Source organism: Rissa tridactyla, chromosome 3 (genome assembly GCF_028500815.1).
Source record: "Rissa tridactyla isolate bRisTri1 chromosome 3, bRisTri1.patW.cur.20221130, whole genome shotgun sequence".
Taxonomy (NCBI): Eukaryota; Metazoa; Chordata; class Aves; order Charadriiformes; family Laridae; genus Rissa; species Rissa tridactyla.
Window position 1 is genome coordinate 41226528 of NC_071468.1, and position 24650 is coordinate 41251177.

Genomic DNA, 24650 nt, shown 5'->3' on the forward strand with positions numbered 1-24650 from the left:
ATCTTTAAGTCCCCTTGAAGCAAATTTTCTACCTGTAATTGTTACCTGGGGCAAGGAAAAATTCACGTTACTAAGTATATATTCATGAATACATACACACGATTTTTTAATTAAGCAGTAATCTTAAGTGCCTGTCCTTGTACAAACTCTCAAAGAACAATACGGCCCCTGGATACCGTGGATAAATAACCTGTGAAACAGACAAGAGTGAATGGCTGAAATGTGTTATACAAGGATTTTACCTCATTATTTCCCTGAAAATATTTGCTTTCAATTTGCCAAAATATTTGAACTGCAATACTATTCCAGGAACAAAACTTCCAAACACATAGAGATTACTACACGTTTTAACAGCCAGCATTGCGGTACTACAGATTAGCTCAGCAGCCACCAGCAGAGATAAGAAAGTTATTTTGTTCCACAGTGGAACATGGGGGTTTTTTTATTATATTTTTAATGGATTTCACTGACGGTAGGGGCGGGGTGGGGGGGGCACAGGGACAGGAGGAGAACGGGGTGGTACAAAATAGATGGTTTGCTTGCTGATAAAGGAATTTGAGAAAAGGAGGGATACATACAGAAAAAAGGTAGGGGAAGATTACTCCTACTTCATTATTGAAAAACAGGAGAGAACTAAACTTACACTTTTTATCCTTTTCAACACATATTTCAGATTACTGATATGGGATTGGCTCTTTTCTCCTGGACAGCATTAAGGAATAGCTGGAAAGAAAACCTACGCCTGTAACAACCGACAAGTGATAGTCAGGGACTTTTACACTCTTTTTCTTCTGATTGTTGGCACAATGACTATTGATAAAACAACCATTTTTCTAGTCCAAGGAGGAAGAAAAAAACCACAGAAAACAAGCATTTCTTTACATATGTAATGCATATACGCACTATACCAAGAGCTATGAAACTCTTTTCCTACTTTGAATAATGTTTAATCCACATCAATTATTTTCTCTTTCGGTATACTAACGGGGTGACATCACACTGGATGACAGACCATGGCTCAAGGTTACATGGGCCAACTGTACCTATAAACAATAAAAACCTGGTTACTAACTAGGTCATTCCTCTTAGCAGACCACCTGCCTAGCGGAAGCAGACCAGTACAGAAAATTCTACTACTGGGAATCCCGGTCCCAGGGATTCTTCTTATGAGAACATGACAATGAATTTAATGAAGGCTGCTCATACCACTGATTCTTGAGGAATGGATGGCTGACAGAGGAAAGCAATGCCATAGCAGAAAAGCAGCAACCATAATTGTAATTAAACGTTTCTTTTGTTATATCTTGCAGGGTTCTAGATGAATGTTTTTCCTCAAAAATCTGGAGATGAGCTAGTAAGTTCAGTTCCAAAAAAAAAAAAAAAAAAAAAAAAAAAGATACTCCTCCTGAACAGGTCAGAAAAACCATACCATAGCAAGTCATAAAAGTACTATCATTTTACTCCTTATTTACCCATTTTCAAATTAGCGCATTGAATGCCTCAAACTGAAAATGATACATTAAAAGGAGATCAGTTCCAGCAAGGGTTATCACATCTTCTTAATGCTTTATTGTCCAAAAAGCAGTTTGGTTTTGCTGCTTTTAAGTTCATTATACTGAAGGTCAGAGCAGGTAAGAAAATTTGATGCTAAGAGTTTCAAGCTGTCTGCTAGGTTTTGTGTTTTCTCCTCCTTGCCAAATAGCATTCAAGTACGTTTATTGATTTCACACAACTTCTTTCCAAAACAAAATTTCCAGAGCATCTTTTTAACTAACGAGGTCACAAAATCTCACATATAAGACGGTTACAAGAATACACATAACACACAATCCTAACCCATCTTCAGCAGCGTTATTAAAACATTTAATTCTATTAAGTTTCAAAACATCGGGTGATATCCTGAATGGCCCAGCTTGTGAAAAATCGTCTTTTAAAGCCTGACTCATGGAAGCCTGATACCTATTCCTAAAAAGTTGTTTCAGTGATTCAGTGACTTCAGAGGGATGTATTGGTCTTGCTTCGGATACTCTGCAACACTTCCAGGACATGTACACAATTCTTGGCCTGCACTATTTCTGATGAAGACAGAGTCAGTAATCTCTCCACTTATAATCTCTAAACTAAATTAGGTTACTATAAATCATGGATTTATGACAAATGCAATAAACATTCCCAAAATACCTTTTGGCAAAATGCTTTGGACTGCAATTTTGCCAGATTTTTATTTGTCTGAAAAACTGTTGGTCTATAGCGTACAGAGACATCATTTAGGTTCTGTCATACTACACAAAAATGCTTTGATGTGCGGCCCTTTCCATTTGAATAGGTTGTGCCTATCAGTGACTCTCCAACTTCTTTTCATTTGGGCTCATGAACTTCCATACAGGCAACTCTTAAAAACCTGTGGGTTTTACTATAATATTTCTGGAGCTTTTCATTCTTTGACCTACAAGGTAGGCAGCAGAATTCTGTAGTCACCCACTTCAAACTACATTCGCCCAATTTTAAAGGCACTATTAAAATAATAGCTTTTTACAGATTAAGATCACCAGCCTGGATTTATTTCTACAAGAGGTATTTATCTGATTCCTCAAAACATGGTAAAATAAAATTTAAAAGCTTCCTTTAGTTTCTGAAGTTGGGTTTAACGATGTCCTATTGCTTTATTACAAGGAGACCAGAACTCTCAGTGGTGCAACGCTACCGGTAAGAACTATCTAATAAGGATGACACCCAAATTGGCTGGGACCACATAAACCAGTACTACAAAACCATTTTCACTTTTACATGCTGAAGCTTGCAAGATTTTTATAAACTAAATAAAAGTGATTTGCAGACAAACAGAAAGCAAAAGATTAACAGTGTACTTCATTTTTATTTTTATAATGCAGAACAGAAAAGAGCAAGTGATGCTAATCTGAGGAAACGATTTCATAGTGTGTTAGAACTATGATTTCTATTAGAAATGCACAAATTATGCCATGTAGTGCTTCGAAATTCATGGAAAAAGTATTATAAAAGTGAAGTCCTGCTGTGTCAAATATGCCACACAATTTTTGTTCTCATAACAGCTATTTAGGTTAGGGCGTGACTTTTCTCCGCTATAGCTGTGCTAGTACAACCCCTAGTGTGGACACAGTTTACTGCCATGAAGGCATTATATCCGTATAACTTATAAAGCTTGTTCCTAAGGAGAAAAAGTATTAAGTAAGGCACTGTTATTTCAGCACAGCTACGTCCACAATGGGAGGGCTGAGAGCGAAAAAGAGAGGGCAGTAGGGTATGCTACTTTACAACATACTGGGCCAGATGAACAGATGCAGGTTTTGTGTAGAGAAACTGTGTGGTATATGGCTTTCTCCCCCCCGTCCTCCATAATCCTAATGTTAATCAGGATCATGATGGATGATATTACAAAACACTCATTCAATTTAAGTGGTAATACTGCTCATTGCTGCTTCGTTTTTAGTTTAAAAAATATTCATGTCAAATATTAATAACCAGTAGTCATACCTAAGTGCCAATATTTGTTATTGGTCCTAACTGAGTAATAGATAGGAAAAGAGATATTAGAATAAAACAGAATGATACCAAAGATATATACTCCCTTTAATATTCTTAAATGATACAAATTCAGTTTTGAAGAACTTTATAAATATCAGTGTATGATTAATACATATCTGTACTTACTGACATATGTATCTGATGATCCTAAATTGTACATATTGGGATTTTTGCCTATTCTGACACATCTGAATAATTTTAATCCATTTTAAAAAGTCACTACATATAAAATCAAATACATATTCAAACCCAAAATTTATCCACAGCACAAATAAAAATACAATCATACCTCAAGAAACAGTAAACTCATTTCAATGTATTCAAAGACAATCTGAAAAACAATTCTTTGCTTTTAAAACAGAAAAATTAACCATTTAATATAAAATAGCATGAAAATATTCATACATTATTGCCTCTCTACTTTTAAAAAATAAATATGTATTTATTATGAACAGATGGTGGCCAAGGAAGGTATCAACTCTGTCTCCTAGCCAGAAGGTCAGGTCATGGCTGAGAGACCAAAGAACAATTACTGTTTGCTATTTAGTAATTTCACCATATAGGATGAAACATTTCAGTTTTTTCTTTAAATACAAAGCTAGATGTGATTGAGCTGTTTTCATTTAATTTAAATGAAATAATTTGCAACAACTTATTAACATTTGTTAACATTTGATTTTAAAAAACCAAACAAACATGCCCTCCAAACCTCTCCCAAAACCAAAACCCCAAAACGGACACACACTATTTTTCATTGCCTTTTAACATGTTAAATAATAATAGGACCTATATAGAACTTTCTTGTTTACTAGAGCCACAGCTATAAAACAGCTGCTAGATGCAGAGCCTGAGAATTTCAAAATAGTTTGTCTTCCTTTTTTTAAGGAAACAACAACCATTTTTGAAAAATATACTTTTTTTACGTAATTACTTTACGTAATTTACTTTATGTAATTACCAAATTACTCAAATAATCTTTCCTGATAGGAACTTGCCCTCCCATCACTTCACTTTAATTATATCAAATTATAAATCACCACATTTTGGTGTATTCATTTCCACACTGAATAAAATACCAGTATGTTTATAAATGAGGTTAAAGTATTTTGTTAAATTTTGCAATTTGCTCAAAAGGTAATCCTGAGGCAAGTTGGAGAACATGATTAAAAATCCAAGATACTTCTTCAAATATGTTATTAAACACATCCTGTTTTATTTGTATGCCAAGATTATGCCAACTCTCTTATCTGTGATATCTGTCAAGACACAGACGACAAGCCTGTTTTTTGTTTTTTAAAGTGTCCTTAGGCCTAAAGGATGCAGGAGTGGGGGGGAAAAAAAAAAAAGCCAACCCTGAAAATAAAATGCTTTAAGGCCCCTGTTTTCTGCACTGTATGATTATCTAGACATACTGAAAACTTATTTTATCTAGTAAACTTCACTTTTGGATTTTACATATCTCTTGATTATAATTTAAATTAATATTGCTTCTAGCCTAAGTTCGTACTTTTAAGTTAATAAACTTACTGTCCTACATGAAGATTTTGGGGCATTGGTAAATAAAAATATAATTTCAGAAAGACTGCACTTTTCTCTACATATATTCTTACACAGGGACTAAATTGTTCACTTATTTACAAGAAAAAGAATAATTTAAAACCTGTTGGATAGGCTGCTCTAATAACAAAATTCATATAAAAAAATTATCCTCATGTGCATCTTATATATCTGGGTATTCAGAAGACGTCCACTCTCATGTGGAAATCACAACTTATAAAGGAATAACTGGAGGTTTGAGTATCTAGAGAAAAACAGACAGAACCTACACAAAAAGGGCACTTTAAAAGATGCAGATTACACCTGTTCAAGCTCTTTGCCAAGTATGTCGCAGGTTACTCTAATAATCTTTATTACTGCATGGGGTGGTTTCTCACAGACTACCTGTAAACCATAAGCTGTTTTTTATATTATTATAAAACACAGTTTTAGATAATCAACAATTAATGCCTCGTGTAATTTTTATATAGTTATTTTTTCTAGAAGGTTATTTTTGGTTTGGTTTTTTTTTTTTTTTTTTTTTTAAAACTTTTCTATGAATCCTAGCATTCATTAACCTCGAATCTTTAAAAAACTGGAAGATAAATTATTCTCATTTTTGGTATAGTTAAGTTATAATTATAGACTTTAATGTTTTGTCAGGCTGCATGTATACGTAATTATGTGTGGATTTCTTTGTGAGAAAAAGTGTATAAACATATGTATACAGTACATACAATTTAAGTACGTTGTATGAATACATATGATAGAGTAATGCTATATGAAAGCATGGGATGAGTATTATGTAAACCTGAACATACTAGGGCTGAAAACAAGAATAAGATAACCAAGAGGTATTTATTTAACAGTAATCGCTGGCTTGTTGCCATTAATTTAAAAACCATTTAACAGTAATAAATGACCACTATTAGAAAAACGAATCATTCCAGCTTCCGAAATAACCCTACTTAGGCTTCTAATAACTGCAAAGTTATAGCAGTATTATCTCTTACCTGGTCCTTAATTTCAAGCTCCCTTATAGTTTTTGTTCTGTACTCTCTGAGCTCCTTTTCTGCCTCATCCTTCTTCATTTTGGTTTGATTCAACTGATAGCGCATTTCTCCACACACCTGTTAGATTATGCAGACAACACGATCTGTAGCTTGAAGAATCCATAGCCTATGGTTTGCATTTAGATCTTTTGGTGCCCTCTAGAGGTCATTTAAATACAACATATTTTAATTTTAAGATATTGTAAGACTACATACGGTAAATGTTTTTATATAAAAAGGTGGATCTGAATTCTCTATATAGTCATTAACTCTGAAATATGCAGTGCCTTCTAGATTCAATTATATTTGGATCAAGATTTTGCTAAGTATAAATATTTATGTTGTAAATATATGTGCTACTAAATACAGTTAAACTACAGTCACTGGTTCTATATTCTTCTCCCTTTCTCTCCAAAATCCCAAGGAAGTCTATGTCAACACTTTCAAAACCTAGAAGTAAAGGATCTATCACACTCCTATATAAGGGCGTAGTTTCTTATCTTGCCAGTTTTCCACTGTTAAGAAAGAAAATGTTTAGATGTTAATACAACAATTTTCAAAGTTATATCAGAGCTTTATAGACAAACTGAAGGTAAACTCCTTAAAAACAATACCTAATTCAAATATATGCATGGGTCAGAAGAAAGGGATCAAAGCAATGTTTAAAGAAATCTAGTATCACTTCCACAAGGGCAACAATTATTCTCTGCTGTTGGGATGTTTGTTATGTTATCTCCTCATTCCTGTCCACCTGCAGGCAGCTCAACTTCAGAGGGTCTGTAGAGGGGCTTGGGGAAAGAAAGAGAAAGAAAAAAATACCCTACACCATCCCTCCCACATAACTTTCACTACTGCTGGGCAGGGATGTTATTCTCCCGTTGTCCAATTTCAGACTTTTAAAGGATTCTATTTGATCTTATCTGTTGGGAATGGAGAAGGATGGTGGACAAGCTGTCCACTTGTTGTCCTTATCCTGTGTAATCACCGACTATTTGTGCCTGTTCATTTCACCTTAATTAACCAAACATAAATACATGAACATTCTCTAATGAGAACACAAATGTGTTTGCTTGCAGCTACTCTTAGAGAACTTTCTTTCCAACTCACTCTGCTTTCCTGCCCCATTTACATTCTTCCACCAGACTTGCTTCTTATGCTTCCTAAATGTGCACACTTTATTTGCTGCTACAATCCTCTGTTCTTCTCAATCTCCCTACGCACATTTTACAGCCCAAATTAGTTTCTATTTTTCAGTCTCATACCGCCTACCTTTTTTCCTCTTCTTCTAAAAAAAAAAAAAAAAAAAAAAAAAAAAAAAGACAGGGTAAAAGTAAATATGCATACTGGAAACAAATCACCTTAGGAAAAAACAAAACCAACTGTCATAACTTTAAGAAGCAGCATAAAATCAAAGAGCAGCTTGTGAATTTAGCCCTGTTGCAATTAATGCAAAGTAGCAAATGCTCTGAAGAATGACAGAGTTCTAAAGCATTATTTTTTTTTTTTAAATACTGAGATATCATATGCAACTAAAAATCCTAAAATGCAACTGCATGGGTTGCCAACCCTGTCTTTCTACCTCCTCCTTTCTTTATATGAAGGAGGTAACAAAGTGGGATATGTCACTTCCTCCAAGCGAAATAAAAAATAAAACACAGCCATCCTCGCCTTCAGCTCCCACGTACATCATACAAAGTGAATAATGCAGAAGAATCAGCAGATGGTGCTGATAAGAGATTTTTCAGTCTCCTCATAGTTCACAATGAAGGGAAGAGATTTTTACTCCAAACTTTTTTCCCTGACTTCTAATGCATGAAGAAAAAAGTATTTCAGATAAAACTGAAAAGGAAAAATGTTGCTCTTTGCTGTTTTCAATAATGGCAAACCAAGTTTGGAAACAAGGAGTCAGATTCACAAACAGACACAGCTGTTGCTTCCATAGCCAATGAAAAAGGTCAGGGTCATGCACGTAGTCCCAACAGCTCAATGGTCAGGACCTTCCTCCAGGATGTTTGAGACTTCTCAACTCAGAACAAGTACCCAAAGGCAACATTCAAGCCTCTCAGGAGGGCACTGTGATAAAAACACAGCATAGACTACTGCAAGGTGGCCACCTATTCAACTTTGCATTGATTAACATGAACTGAAGCAGGGACTAGAACCACAGTGTCGCTCTCCTGAGAGACTGCTTCAAATCAGTAGACTATAAAATTGCTCTTTCCAGACCTACTATTTCTTCCCCTTTCCCACCCATGTAAATGGTGCTAGTCATCTGTGAAAAAACCAAAAGTGTGGTTTAGAAATGGTAAATCAAGTCATTTTGACGTTCTTAAAATTCTCCTTCATTTTTCTTTCAACTGAAATGGGATTAAATTTTCTAATAAGTTTGGATGACTTTTTGGTGTAAATTTTCTGCAATACTTTCACCTATTTCTACCAGCAGAGGAAAACAGGAACTGTTGAAAACCTCCAGAAGTTGCCAGAGGCCTAAAGAATTAATTGCTCCTGAAACCCTTGCAATTAATGACTGGGGAGGTAGGACTGGCCCTGGGATTATTCGTAAAGTATATAGACATTTCAAGAGGATGTAACTAATTTGAATTCTCAAATCGTCTATTCTACAGAAATTTAGCATCCCTTCATCTTCATGAAGTTGAAATTACTTCTATAACAAGTGAATTATGAAACTAAGCTAATAAAATAATCTCTTTAACTAAGCTAATAAAATAATCTCTTGTGTCATCTCCCAGCACACATTTTGTATGGAAATTTTTTTTTCTTTCTCATCTTACGACCCACGTTAAGGCTCTAATAGATTGAGAAATGTGCAACATAAAGCACCCAGAAGTGATACACATGCATAGATAGACGTTTATAATTCTTAACTGGAAGAAAGATCTCTTTGTAAAAGGCATACTGCCAGTATTAGTTAATAAAGCAGTATAGCACATACAAAATCTACAGGAATGTACTTGAAAAACAATGATTTGATACATCTCCCTTTAGCGCTGCATATCCCAGAGGTAGCAATTACAGGACAGGGTTGAATACTACATTGTCTCATTCACACCGAATGCAATTCGGAAGAAACACTGGATCGCAGTTTTAAATAGTGATTTGCATAGTCTGCAAGGTAGAAAGGTTAGCTTTTGCATCACAAGGTGACTTGGCAGCCTGAAAAAGTTATCTTTTTACTCATAAAACCTGCCTCTGGGATATTCAGATGAAGTTTACATTTATCACACGTTCTTTACCAATACAGAGGAAAACGCGGAACAAAAAATATTCTCATCTTTCAGGCCACAATGATAAGGAAACTCAAACTCAATACTCATGTATAAATGTGCCTACCTTATTCGTCTCCATTTCATGAGATGCAAGCTGATGTTGTGATTCTTCTAACTGGTTAGCCAGAGAGTTTTTTTCCCTTGTAATTCTCTCTACCTGAGCCTCCAACATGGCCACATTCTCAGACATGGCCATCACCTGCAAAAAGCCCAAGAACGTTGTAATGATGCAATTTGACCAATCACAGATCTAAATTTTCTTTCAAGGACTTTCTCCTTGAGAGCAACCGTATGTAGCCAAAATACGCAGGATTTAAAATTATACAAAAACTCCCGTATACAATAAAAATGCATATAACATAATATATATAACATAAACATAAATATAACAGAATATGGCCCAAATATTTAAACAATAGGTTAATTATTTTGAATTAATTTATCATACAGTAGTTCACTTGAAATTTTTCATCAACCAGACTACTCTCCAGGACTTGTTAGTATGGACAAAGTGTCAGAAGCAGCTGGCTGCATTAGTCTCACAGCTGTAAGAGTATTTATTAACACTTTCTTATCCATCCTTAACATAGATTGATTTACACCAAATCATGTTCCCCCAGCTAAAGAAAACTGTCATTGCAACCACAGATCTTAACTTAAATTTCAAGTTCAGAAAACATTTCAGCACTATAGATCAAAGCATGATGTTGTACAAAAACCATACAGAAATAGTGTGTTAAAAATTCTAATGTAATTCAGATCAAATTTTGCTGAATGGTAAAAAACTGTAACAATAAAACAGAGACAGTGACCCTTCAGCTATTTAGCCCAGAAGCTTACTAATGTAAGTGGAAATAATGGTGTCTGACAGTTCTAGGTTAACTTACAGGAATTCAAAGCCAAACCTAGAGGATTATATATTCATAACTATTCTTCAGTCATTATACTTCCACCTGATTTATGTATCATGTCAATTCTCCCCTTCAAACAAATAATTTCATAAAGCAAGTGATAAAATATTCATATGCAGGTTGACTTGATGCACAGTATACGATTTCTACCATCTCATAATCCTGAAACATAAAAGTATTTAATCATACGTACGCATAAATTGTTCATTCAGGTCATAGTTTTCTACAAAGTCATCCCATATCTTCAATTACCAAGCATGACATCATCATAGTGTCACTATATGTTGTTTAAGGTGCATGCAGGATTTAAAAAAGGACAACTCCTCTAAGTGGGAATCAGCTCCAGTAAAACACCTCTCAGTGGGTGATGAAATACGAAGTAATGTGGTGACATGGAGTGAACTATTCTACCAAAAAAAGGTATGGAATGCTTAGCTAATAGGCTATATTTTGGAGTGCGTACTCTGCTCTAAAGTAAATCTGTAACAAAGCAGCTAAACACCTAAGAGGGATAGCTTCCAATAGATAGCAAGGACTCAAACAAGGAATTGCTTAATAATGTCTCATTGTCTCCAGTATGAGGTCAATTTTTTAATTTCAGTTTCCCTGGCAACAGATTTCTGATGACCACTTATAGCAGTTGACTTAGCCCCTGCCACTACGCATAATTCCTATTTTAATACCTAGAACTGGAGTCAAAGGGTTTGACTTCCTGTAGCAGCTTCAGAACATTATTCCACCATCTCATAATACCAGAAATACAACCATATCACCTTGGTTCCCTGTTTACGTTAGTACCTTTCTAGCCATTTCAAAAGCAGCAACACCACTAAAGAACCTCCTCTTTTTTAAACACCCAGTTTATCCTGTTCAGTCTGTGCTCTCTAGATTTTATAAGCTGTATGGTTTATTGCTAAGAAGAGCCCAAAAATATGGAAAAAGCCTACAATCAGAGGAGAAATTCACTATACTGTTTCCAAACCTTCACCAGAAAATGGTTGAAGAGGTTAAATACCAAACAAGCATGAAAACCACTAATTCATGGAACATTTATCTCTACTCTTCTTCCCATTTCTTTCTCCAGTCACCTTAAAAGTGGCTCCTCTGTCACGTCTCACAGTCTTATTGCTGTTAGCACGAGGTTTCCTGTGTAGATTCCATTGGGCAGAAAACCCATACGTTTTATACTCAGATTACACTAGCATGTAGAAGTCTAAAACAAGGTTATCCAGGCTCTGTTGTGATGGTCACAGTATAAATGATGAGAAAGATTCTGTCTCAGAGAGTTTATAAACAGCAGTAAAAGTGAGAAAAGATATTCCAACACATTTCTGCAGGTGAGCAAACTAAGCATATGATAAGATCACTCTGAAAAATACCATATTAGAATGCAATTATGATATTGTAACATGAATATCATAGAATCACAGAATGGTTTGGGTTGGAAGGGACCTTAAAGATCATCTAGTTCCAACCTGCCAAGGGCAGGGACACCTCCCACTAGACCAGGCTGCTCAAAGCCCCATCCAGCCTGGTCTTGAACACTTCCAAAGATGGGGCATCCACAGCTTCTCTGGGCAACCTGTTCCAGTGCCTCACCACCCTCACAATATATATGTATATGTAAGCTGAAAGTAGCAAAGAATCCTAAATTTGACATGTGCTAAGTTCTGAATGCTTGACTCGGCAACCTAAATAATAATATTTATAAGCAGCTAGGTATAAACCTTGCAGCACACATTAGTTAACCCTTTCCTACTTTAACAAAGTGCATTAGAAAATATTATGCAAACTAAAATAAAATGCATAACATCAACAGCTTAGTATGTATCTAATGACACAGCATAAAACCCAATTACTCAGCTCAAAGGATCGCTTATCTACCACTGCTTTAAAGCAATGGTGGAAGCAATTTACTGAGCTCTCAAATCCAAAACTGAAACAAAATGAAACACAAGCAAATAGAAAGTTTAAAGAGGATGATGCACTTGTAATACACAAACAGAAAAAGCCCAACACATACCATTGCTGCCAAGTCCTCCCTTTCCTTCTTCATTTCTTCCCGCAGTGCTTCTTTTTCGTCAGTCCTCTTATTTAGCTGGGCAGCTAACTCCCTTTCAAGACGATTCTTTTGCCGTTCCATCTCACTTTTCAGCTGCTCACACTGGACTAGAGCCTAGAAAAAACTTTTTTTTTAAGTGGAAGAAACCTAAAATTTTAAAGAAACGTAGTATTTATCTAACGCCTTCAGAGAAACCAATTTGCTATTAGAAAGGATGTATTTTGTTTTTTTACAAAGTTATTATGATGTTTATACATACCCTACTGTGTTAACCTCTAGAATAGGACTAACAAATTGAAAACAGATATATAAGTTTGCACATATATACATGCCCTACTGTAATTTAGAAATGTAATTGTTTTAGGAGTCATGGCGAAGACTGAGGCATTTTTCAAAGTGTATTTTCCAAATAAGTAGCTGTTCTTCAAAAAATAAGATTATTATTTGCCTTGCCAAATATACATCACTAGAATCAGCATCCAATATTTGACTCCTTGTAAACACTGTGGTTACTGCCTAACTGCATAGCTGAAATAAAAATAAAACAAATAATATATGCACTTCCAGTCGTTCTCCCCCTGAAGTGAATTACTGAGTGCAGAAGGCTAAGAAGAAACCAGGAAGTAGTAAGTAAAGATACAAAGAAAGAATTTTTTTTTTTAGTTTCAGGTTTGTCAAATGAAGATTAATTCTACTGAAAACTCATAAATTACCTGCTTTAATTTGACATGCTAAACCATAGGTTTTATAGATGTGTTTTCTATCAAAACAGAAGAAACTTAAGTTGATATGCAACAAGCACAGTAGACACTATCTTCTAAAAAAGCTAGGGGAAAAAAAAAAAAAAAATCTGTCAATTTATGCTGATGTATCCCCGCCAAAGGGATAGGAGTTGAGTGTTATGTCAGTTTAAATCAGAAATACACTACTCCAATATAAGTAAATCGAAGTATTCAAAGCACCCTAAAGGCAGCTTGCTAGCCCATGAGTAAACTAGATTTCATGTCATCATTTCACTGATATTCAGCATATCCTATTTCAAGGAAGTTAAAGTACCATCCTTCTGGGAATTCTACCTTATTACCCTTTATTTTCAAATTAGTTTAGAGTGCTTACTTTTCTTTTACTCAACATCAATTCCCTATATGCAATTTCCTTGATGTTGGACTGTTCACAAGGGAAGCAAATTAAACTATAATTTGTAGATAATGCTCTAACAGTCTCCATTAGGTTTATGTCAATTCTACATGACCCTCCTCAGGGTCTCTTTCCTATCATAAGTCTACTTTGGTGAGGAAATCCCTCTGTTGTTGCTTTAAATCCTTTTTGGTAGGAATGTATCATCAACATCGGCAAACAATTGTCTGCTTAAGACTGGTGTAGTTTGGTAAACATGTAAAACAATGCAACTCTAGAAGAAATAAGTTGCAAGAAGACGTGTATTTTGTTAGCTTCACTGTTTTGATGATATAATGAGCAGTTCAAACAATTATTCTTCTATGACATTTATGTTGAAAATACACTCCTGAATTTGCTTCAACTATGGAAGTTTAACCTTACCAAATCTCCTCCTTGCTCTATGTAATAGGGAGGAGGCCACAAACTACAGAGACAACCTGAAGACAAGAAAAAATGGTGGCTTTAAATGATAAGCACCTGAGGTTAGACTTTCTGTCAACAGGGTTATGAAATTGCAATTAGAGCATTTGGAAGCCAAAAATGTTTAACTCCTCGGTTCTCTTATACAGACTTTCTGTTGGATTCCATGATAATTACAAAGAAAAACAGCGCTTCACCTTAGGAGTAGAATAGGACTGGGAAAATAAAGGATGGTTTGTACTTATCAAAAGAAATACCACTACATGTGAAGATGCTAAATTAATGAAGCATAAGTAAAATATTTCATCCTGTTCCTTCATATTACAACAGTTTTTGAGCGTGGAATAAACGGACTACTATTCAGTCTTGTACACACACAGATAGCACTTCACATTTCCTTGCTGCAGTGAAGAGGGTGGCCAGTAGAGACCGTACAGAGCTGCTGTCTTTATGTGGCAGAAATAGTACAGGTATGAAGATCCATTTTATTAAAGGTTCTACTAATCCATCTTACTAAGTTTTATTCTTAGGCCACATTCGTAATTTGAGCTACACTGAATAAGACTTTATAGGGATTTTCTATTTAAATATTAAAATAAATATTTCCAACACCAAATGAAGAAAGATGATCAGATCACTTCATTGGATAGAGGAGGAAAAGTATTTTGTGCAGTTTTAAAGAGCAGTAAGTGAATAACACTTCTATCAGACAACTGTAGAACTCCCCCCAAAAAAGTAAACAAGTAAGCAATTAAAAAATTTAACCCCTCAGGGACAGGATGTGACAGGTGAACAGTAGGCTCATAAGGATTCTTTCTCTCTTTGTTCAGTAAAAAATAAGGAGCTGTAATACTCTGAAGTTAAATTTAAGAAGTACCTAGGATTTCCAACTCTCATTTTTTTTCACCACTGTTTATAGTTAAAAGACTCTACATACACACGCTCTTACAGCATTGGATGAATAACACCAACCACTGCTGCTTATTTGATCAACAGAACAATTATATCAATCTTGTCCACCACTAAAACAACAGCTTTTTCTATTAAAACAACAACCACCAACCCTCTCTCAGTTCTATAGTAATTCACTAATAATACAGTAGATGTCACTAAATATCAAGGAAATAATTTAGGTCAGTATCGTTTGATTGTATATAGTAACTAGGGCTAACGCAAGCATTAGATCAAAACCGGTTTTGTCATTATTATTATTTACATAGCACCAAAAGCTTCCTGTAGGTAGCATCAGACAGGACTTCTCATCTTCAAAGAGTTCTGTTAGCTAATCAGTGCTTGCGCTGAACCCATCTGAGGCAAAAAAATTGTTTGTAAGCATTTCAAGTTCTCTTTCCAGATCAGCTCAGAAATGTGATATGAGAATTGTCCTCCTACATGTCATGAATGCCTTTAAAAATTCTACCATGCAATTTCTATCACCTAGCTGTGAAACTATGTCAGAATTAAAGTGATGGCCTTAGAATGCAACACACCCTACAGCCTTGGTAAGAATTTCAGAACTCAAATACAGAGTTCATGTTACTGCTCAGAAACAGTCACGCAGTGCAATACTTTTAAATCTACTGCTATAAAGACTATAAAGGTCATATGCGTAAATTCGCTCATTAGCATGGAAACTAATTAACATTTGCAGTAGATCTGAATACTGAAAAGCCCTCATTTCTTGTTGAATTTACCTTTGTTTTTTCTAAATCAGCCTCTTCTGCCATTTGCACAGCTTGTTTAACTTGCTCACAAGCACTAGATTCTCTTTGCTGCATCTCTTTCACGTTTCGTCTCAGTGAAACAAGTGCATCCATCAAATCATCTCTTTCTCTGCATATAAAGAAAAACCAGGTATTTCTTCCATATCTTTTCTCAAGAGAAAAAACCCAACAGGTATATCAAATATAAAATGTTAACAGATAAAAGACATAAGGGTGGTAAGGGAAGCAAGACTAAAACCAGCATGGGTTAAGAGTGAAAGACAGCATTCTGCTAGCTTGGCAGGTGCTAAAAATACCATTTGCTTGCTGACCAGTCCTTTACTTCAGAAGGATGGCCTGTTAGTGAAACTGCCAGTAACGACAACAGAGCTGAAGTCATAAATCTATTGAAGCTGAGCAACATTCTGTTGGCATTAGAAAACAGGGATCCATGCTGAATAAAAAAAGGAAAAGGCAAGTTTCTGAAAAAAGAGATTGAAGCAGTATTAAATTACACTGTCGTTAAATGTAAAATAGGGAGGAAAAAAAATAAAAGGAAGGGCTAGGTTCAACAAGTAATTCAGATCACTAAGTATGTCAAATGAAAATCAATATACCTTTGCTGGAACTGGAACTAAAACAAACAATAAGACTACACAATAGGGTTAATAACTAATAAACAATAAGTTTAATAACTAAACAATAAGTACACCCTTTCTGAACTTTTTTTAACTAAGAAAGAGAGATCTATACCAAACAGTGAAGCACCGTCAGTAAAACTGCAATACTTACCGTCACCTTTTCATTATTCTGGTATGTTGAAAGCTTTTAAATGAAGAATATAATTGTCTGTGGTTTAGGTCCAACTAGAGATTCTACCTGAAAACTGTTTTGTTTGGATTTGTAGATTTTTTCCTTCATTCTATGTTCCACTAGACCAGGCTGCTCAAAGCCCCATCCAGCCTGGCCTTGAACACTTCCAGGGATGGGGCCTCCACCACCGCTCTGAGCAACCCGTTCCAGTGTCTTGCCACCCTCATTTTAAAGAACTGCTTCCTAATGTCTAATCTAACATTCTTTCCCAGTTAAAATAAGGAGCAAAACTACAATGGATTTCTAAGTGGTTGGGATGTACGCTCATATTCTGACATTGGTTTTAGCATGGTAACATCAATTTGGGACTCTATCATTGCACAGCCACACATCTCCCTCTGAATGCAATACAACACATTGAGACTTACACGGTTTAAAGTAAGCAACTGTACTTTCACTGAGAAAATAAACACCCCCCAAACCTACTTTGTCACCCTCTCGATGGTCTGCATGTGAACATTAGAATGAGTCTGTGCAAGAACTGCCTCATGTTGTGCACATTTCAGACACAGACCACCAACCCGGCTCAAATTCGTGGCTGAAACAAGTGACTTCTGGTGTTTTAGCCTTCCTTCCAAATCTTTGCATGTCTTCTGAGATTCTGCAAGGTCTTTTCTAGAAAGAAGAAATACAAAATATTATTTGAGCAATCAGACATTTCTACAGGTTATACTTATATGCAATATATAATTACAGATGCAACCCAAAAACAACTGTAAGAATCCCTGGAATTAACATTATTTTACACATTTCAGCAGCCTAAGGACGACTTTAACAGAGAAATAATAGTTTAATAGCCCAATCAAAATTATGAATAGACAAAACAAAATTATATTAATTTGTTCCTTCTCTCTGTAGTATCAGAAAATAGTAAAGTTACACAGAAAATTATTAGACAAAATTTGTAGGCTTACATATTATCTGAACAGAGTAAAGGATTCATTAGCAAGAAACGCTATCAGCATATAAATATTTCAGTACCCTACCAAACATTTTTTCTGTTGTTTTTACTAATGCCATCACTAACTTCAGACCTCTCTACTCTCAAATTAACTGTAAAGTTACAATATATAGTAAAAGTCACCCATGCTCTCTAGACAAAATCCAGATGTATTCAGCACATTCTCTCTGATCCAGTGAAACACACAAACTTGAGGTCAACCACATCTCCAGAAAAACATGCTAAATTTTTTACTTGTCTCCAAAATTTTTACCAGGTGCTCTGAAGAATTTTCTCCAGAATTTCCAAGCATCTGTCAGGCCGGAGAGAGCGCAAGCAGTAGGAATGCTGACATCAGGAAGTTCCAGACAAACGCACACTGTGCACATATAGATCAATTTGACAAATTGTGCAATGAATCCAAAGCTTTTGGTTTGTTATGCGGGCCATCTGGGCAGCACACACATAGTAAGTCTGACACATTCTGGTTGCATTGGATTTACTATGCACATGATATATACACTGCATGCATGCTTATTTCCATCTGGGAAATCTTCTGTGCACTTTTTCCAATTTTAGTAGTTGGTCTATTAAATATAATCCACTATAACCTGAACAGAATTTGCTCTGCATATATCCTTACACAGCCATGGTACAACAGACCTATTGTTGGGAAATCTTGGACGGAAATCAGCAAGTCCCACCTAAATTCATGCTTAATGTTAAAAACAAGGATAGTCTCACTGAAAGCAATATAATTTCTCACTTTAATTAAAATTTAACAAATGCTCAAGTGCTTTGCAGAGCTTACAGTTTGAAAGATCATGCCCCTTTGGAGAAATCAAGAGGCTGAATAATGTACTTGTGGAAATTTTCAGACTATTTTAGCCTCCAGTATTTATTTCTGAGTATATATAACACTGCAAGCCAAGTGGGGGGAAAAAGAAATTAAAAAGTAGGATTACGTAGCTGAAATTTAAGATCCTCCTTTACTTTCACCAGCACAATTGTCTTTGCGTGTTTAAGATTTCACCACTGCAGAGGGTATATTTAAACTTGTCGCCCTACCAGTAACTCTTTTTACACACAAACACACACACACGTGTGTAGAATTTTCAGACATATGAAAGCACAATTTATTTAGGGAAAACAACGATTAAGACAGATTCAGCAGCAGTATTATGAATGCAGCTGTACAAGGGGAAGTTTACTCCAGAACACCAAATCCTAAAGTGGTTGCCTCTATCGCTGTTTTTCCATAGTTTGCTATCTATTCAAACCTTTAATATTTTGAGGAGTACATGAGGACTTATTTTCAAATATTTTTGTGTTTAAAGATACACAGGTTACATGACTGGAAACACTGCCTGTATGCTTCAAAAGCACGTTTTCCTGCTCCAAAATCATTATGTGGCCTAAACTAGTCCGATGTTTAACATTTCAAAACTTATGATATAAAATATTAGTAGAAAAAAAAATAATTATGGAAGACCTCACAAAAGTTAAAATTTTAACTTCTCTTTTTTTGTTTGATTAGTATACCTTAAGAGACATGTTGTTTCTATAAAGAAAAAGGGTAAAAAGGATAAAGACATTTTATATCAAGATGTAATTTCTTTAAGTACAAGTCAATTGAAGTCGTAAAATTTATATATTGCTAATGTTGCTATATAATAGCAGTACATTCAATTTTGCGACATTTGTATTTGAGAAAACTTAATGTAAAACCAGCTTTCAGGGACACTATCAGAAAACATGACATTCAGACATTGAGGCATTCTCTTTCTTAAATTCAGAGTAAGAGTGGTTCATGCGCTTATGAAGTGACAATTCATTAACAATAATTTTAAGGAAAAAATACATATTTCACTTTACCTTAGAGACTGTATTTGAGCATCAAGGATATTGACTTTTTCTTGATAAAGAAGTTTTAGTTTCTCCTTTAGAAAAAAATGGGAGAAAAGAAGTGTCTTTTGATTTTTTCATAACACTGCCTTAACAAATAAATCTAGACTTTAGCCACATTCATTCTTTTCCCCTGAAGATATAAACTTGTTGAAACACTAGTGTCATAGAAATCAAAATATTTCACACTTATGAAGTCTACAAAATGAATAACCCTCCCATTTTCTTATTTCTATACATCTTGCCAGATCCTCATATGGTAAATTGTCCCAGCTCAAATTGCAGCCTTCTACAATGATTCATACAAATTGATGGTCTTGAGTTTGCTCTTACTCTCCCACAAGTAATCAGGAACAAAACTTCAAGTAGATAGGTTATTAATTTATAATACAGTGAGTTACTTTTATTACCTGGTAAAGAACTAGATATATAAATCAACCACAGCAATGTTAAATACAATGGTGATAATGAACCAGATAAACACCAGAAATTTAACTCACTATGACGCTTAGAAATAAGTCACAATCAGTATGATTCTCTTGCTGTAGATGTGGCAGATAAGAAGTGCAATTACTGTAAAAAGTAGCTTTCAAACAACTGCAGGCATTAGGGAACACTGAAGAGGTTTACAGCTCTAGATGAGGCGCAAAACCAACAAAAAATATATTTTACTGGGAAAAATTTAAAAATACATATCATTATCTTGAAGAATTAAAGTACCCTTTAAATTCCACAGCACACATATGCACATGGATAGAAAACATCAAAACTTTCAGTTAACCATGTTTTTCCCAAAAGATGGCAATGCTACCCCACTAATTCAGAGCAAAAAAATTAGAATATCTTCCCAAACTAAAAATACAGGATAGAGTAAACATCATCTCTGAATCACTAGGGCTCTCTAAAGCACTAGGGTATCTCTAAAGCACAAAATATGCAATTTAGGTCAGGGAAAACAGACTGCACAAAGACACTTTTGAACCTTACTGACCCTGTGCTAGTCCAGGAGGACAAAGACTCAGAGCTTGCCTGGAGGGCTGCCTATATTATAGCAGCTACTTGCCACCTGCTTGTGCATTGTTTTACTGCTAAGAATCTCCAAAGTACAGTGGAGCCATCACCGACAGGCCATTCTTAAAATAAGACTTATCTCTAGGAAGTCCACATCTTCAGATACAACCTGTCATCTGTGTCTAACTGGATAATAATATTAATTAGAGTATAACGAGAAGATGAGTTTTAAAAGAATAAAATTAGATTTAAGAGAATAAAATTAGATTAAGGTTCAGTCAACCAAAACTCCTCCTGTATGTCTGTTACAAAATTAATCATCAGAACTGCAGCAACAACAAAACACCGAAAGGTTTCTGCAAAGGTATGACTCTGCAAAGAAAATTAATACCAACCAGTTCTACATGCCATTTTTCTATTTCTCCAACCGCTGCTGTAACAAAAGCCTGATCTTTGTTATGTGCTGGTGATGAGGTGACAGGCTGATGTACGCTACAGTCATTACCACCTACAGGCCAGGAGCTCTGTGTATTTGCCTAAAATAAAAATATTAATGCTTCAGTTACAATTACGCAGGCTGTTTTTTTAAACAAATGTTAATTATATAAGTATTGAATCTTATAATTTTTATTACAGTAGAATATAAGAACCAATAAGCAAGTTAATTAGGATGGCAACCTATGATAATGATGTTATCCACAGAAATCCATGTTTACAAACTCTCATTAAAAATCAATTTGTGGATAACCATGTATATAGCCTTCCTTAAAAAGAATCAGGTCCCTGAACAGTGATTAAAACAACAACAGAAAAACAAAAACTTACCGAGGCATCTAGAAGAGTTTGTTCTCTCATCATACGTTCTGCAGTTAAGAATTTCAGTTTCTGATGGAGCTCCTCATTTTCAAGTACAACTACTTGTACTCGATCTTTCATCCCAGACAATTCCTCCTAGAGGATACAGGAACTCCATTGTAAAAGAACCCTTGAGATGGCTATCAACATTTAAATACATCTTGAGACCAAATGTCTAGATTAACTTTCTCAATTATTTTACCCCTCTTAGAGTAAGAATACTCAAAAGACAGGCTTTGTATTTTTGTAACTTGAATTTCCATATACCTTCTTTAAAAAAATTGCTTATTTGTATTTGTGATAGGATGTAAAAAAGTCTTTGAAGACCCTCAAACACTACATAGGCACCAAGACACATGGTAAGGCTCAGTATCTACCGAACTGCGTTTGGCTCAGTTTTGGTCATTACAACAGTAAGTCTCAAGACTAAGTGTAAGCTATTTTTAAAGCAATTCTTCATATTTAGATAACCAGGGTTGTAGTACGTGAAATATGTTGTATAATACCTTGCAAAACTTCACTTCTGCTTCTAAATGGTTAATGTACTGTGACTGGTCATTGATTATAGGAACGAGATCAGAAAGGGCTGGTAAGTCTCCAGTTGCACCTTCTGGGGGTTTCTGAAGGAAGTAAAGAATAGCATGTGTTATTTTCTGGTTTTCCATTTATTGCAACAAGATATTGCTTGCACACGGTAAATATGTCACTTCTGTCAAAATGTACAGCTGCTTGATTAAGCATATCCATAAAGTCGGATTCAATCGTATCCACAAAACGATTTGGAAATGAAATTCATACCGCTGTTTAAGCGCATCATCCATTTTAGACAAACATAAGGGGGTATTTTCTTCTCTGTGAAATGAATATAAAAATCCCTTGAATTTTCATGAGTTGTGGATGTGCATCAAAGGCAATTCCTCTAAATATTCATTAATGATTGCTACAGAAACACAACTACGTCTGCAATTTTAGTACCTCCATAGAAATACAGGAAATGGATACTGTGTTTATCAAAGAATTTAATTATTAGTATTTTAAGACAATTCTAAAAAACCTTTCTGAAGTCTCTATAAATAGGTAAAACTTTTGACAGCCTCACAAATAATTAATTAAAGAAGGTAACGAAGGGAATCCTTGCCCATTCAAGATACACAATTACATCCCTGCCTTTCTCAGCAAGATTTAAACAGGGATTACATTTTTTACAAAATGTGAAAAACACAATGACTATAACTTTACAGCTTTTACTCCTAAGAATACAGTGCAGATAAAGACTGTAAGTAAATATTACTAAAATGTCCTTAAAATCATAAATAAAATAGTTTCCTGAAAACTACAGCCTCTCTTTGATCTATTAGCAACAAACAGTCCTCGTCAGTCTAATAAAAAGAACTTATTCAAATATTTTTTATAGTTTAAAAATTTATTTAGTTCTAATGAAGTATAACATACTTTAAAATAAATTTAATGGACTAACAGTATTAAGCATAAATATGCCTAATAAAATTCTTCAATGAAACTGCCTTTGAATAATCACAAAAATATTTAAATATTTAAATAAATCAGCTACTATCAGATCCTCACTCATCTTCTTTATGTATTTCAATATTGTTTTACCACCTTAGTTTGATATTCTACTATTGTAGATTTCATCCACTGAAATAACTAATGCTAGTTGACACATATGAACTATTTTAATTCCTGAAGCTAAAAGAAAGCGTATCAATGCAAGCCCTAGCTAGTTCTGAAATTGATACAGTTCTAACCTCTGTGAGCTCAGGTCAGATACGCACCTTTTTGTGCAAAAATATTCCATGACTCTCAAATATACTTAAGGTCTTAAAGATCATAGAACTCATTTTCAGGAACTAACTGAACAGTTGGACTCCTGAATCTCCGAAAAGATCCAGACACCTATATCTTTGTTTTTAAATATTATTTTTGAAACATTCACCACTCCAAAAACCCCCAAATCCAAACCAAGCTACTAACGGCTAGCTATTACATGTACTAGTTATCTTATGTACAGGTTCTGCCAAAAATGGACGGCTTTTTTCCTCAACAAAGCATTAAGATTCCCTGCCCAACCTTTAAAGATAAAATCCACTAATCAGGGGATTTGAAGGGAAGGTTTCTAACAACAAAAGCCTTCCTGTCAAATTATACACAATGTAAGTATTGGCCATGTTAAACAGGGGATTCTTGAGAAATCTGGAACTATGATTGCGGAGACAAACGGAGGGTTTTCTGGAACCATCTAGAAAAACATTTAGAGACAGGACTCTGAATTTGCAGTGTACTCCACCTGGCTCACTGCACGTAAGTTCCATGCTCTGTTGACTCACAATTCACCTTGCTTTTAAGTCTGTTAAAACTGCTAACCTCAAATGCTTTATAAAGTTTTAAAAAATGAATCACACTTGTTAAAGTATATGTAATATAGCACCGATAATATTTGTAACTCATCATTCTGTTCCTCTGGCTCCCATTCATCCCTCCCTCTTTTCTGAAAGTGCAACAGACACCTTGCAGCTGAGACCTCCAGCTGCCTCCCTGAAAAGATTACACTACAGCAGTGTTCAAAAATGTGAAAAACTCCATTTCTATTCAGGTTATTTTTCACTGAAAAGCAGTGGTAATGTTTAACCTGAGAAACATCAGTGTAATGCATACAAGAGTGATAAAGAATAGTTTCACTAAAAGGAAAATAACACGTAGTATATTTTCCCAACAGAAAAAGAACGGAAGACTTCTTAGCACAACTTATTAACTCACAGCACTGTCACTAGGATATTTCATTTAGAAGACTCTACCTGCCCTTTCATGTGGCAAATGCCTGGTAGATCATTTGTGACTTATTTCTTTTTACCTTTTTTAGTACACAATTATTATCAATTAATTATAAATTAATTTGGGAATTTTTCATTAATATTCTGATGAGGTAACGTGCTCTAAGATGAAAGAACAGAGGTCAGGGGAGGAATATATTTTAAGTAGGCCAAATATTAAAATCAGAACTGAAAGACACATCTGATCAGTATGAATTACCAAACATTTATGCCTGAGTCTCAGAAATGCTGTTCACATTTGCATTCTTAATATTGAAAAGTTTACCATATAAGCACAAGGGTTTATAAAATACAAATGCTTGGAAGTTTTAGGGGCCAGCAATCTCCACTGTGACAAATAGTTTTGCCAACATCCTAAATAATTTGGCCCACCTTGTACTTTTCCAGAATGCCTCAAATTTCAAACCTCTAAACCCCGGAATTAGACACTCTCCTGCTGGCAGTCTTATTTCTGCTGCCCTGCAAACTGGCAAGAAACAATGGGAATCAATCATAGGAACTCC

The 24650-nt window shown here is 35.0% G+C and overlaps 1 protein-coding gene across 7 annotated transcripts in view; it reads right to left on the minus strand.

Annotated features, from left to right (window-relative positions):
- Positions 1–24650, minus strand: part of SDCCAG8 (SHH signaling and ciliogenesis regulator SDCCAG8) — a 114347-nt gene that overhangs the window by 75951 nt on the left and 13746 nt on the right. For all 7 annotated transcript variants that reach the window (XM_054194065.1, XM_054194070.1, XM_054194063.1 and 4 more), the window contains exons 4-12: positions 21805–21918; positions 21269–21394; positions 20839–20979; positions 19403–19467; positions 17014–17202; positions 15706–15844; positions 12374–12526; positions 9504–9638; positions 6114–6230 (exon numbers count right to left, since the gene is read on the minus strand). In XM_054194065.1, coding sequence (XP_054050040.1) covers positions 6114–6230; positions 9504–9638; positions 12374–12526; positions 15706–15844; positions 17014–17202; positions 19403–19467; positions 20839–20979; positions 21269–21394; positions 21805–21918 — 1179 coding nt within the window. The remainder of the gene's footprint in view (positions 1–6113; positions 6231–9503; positions 9639–12373; positions 12527–15705; positions 15845–17013; positions 17203–19402; positions 19468–20838; positions 20980–21268; positions 21395–21804; positions 21919–24650) is intronic.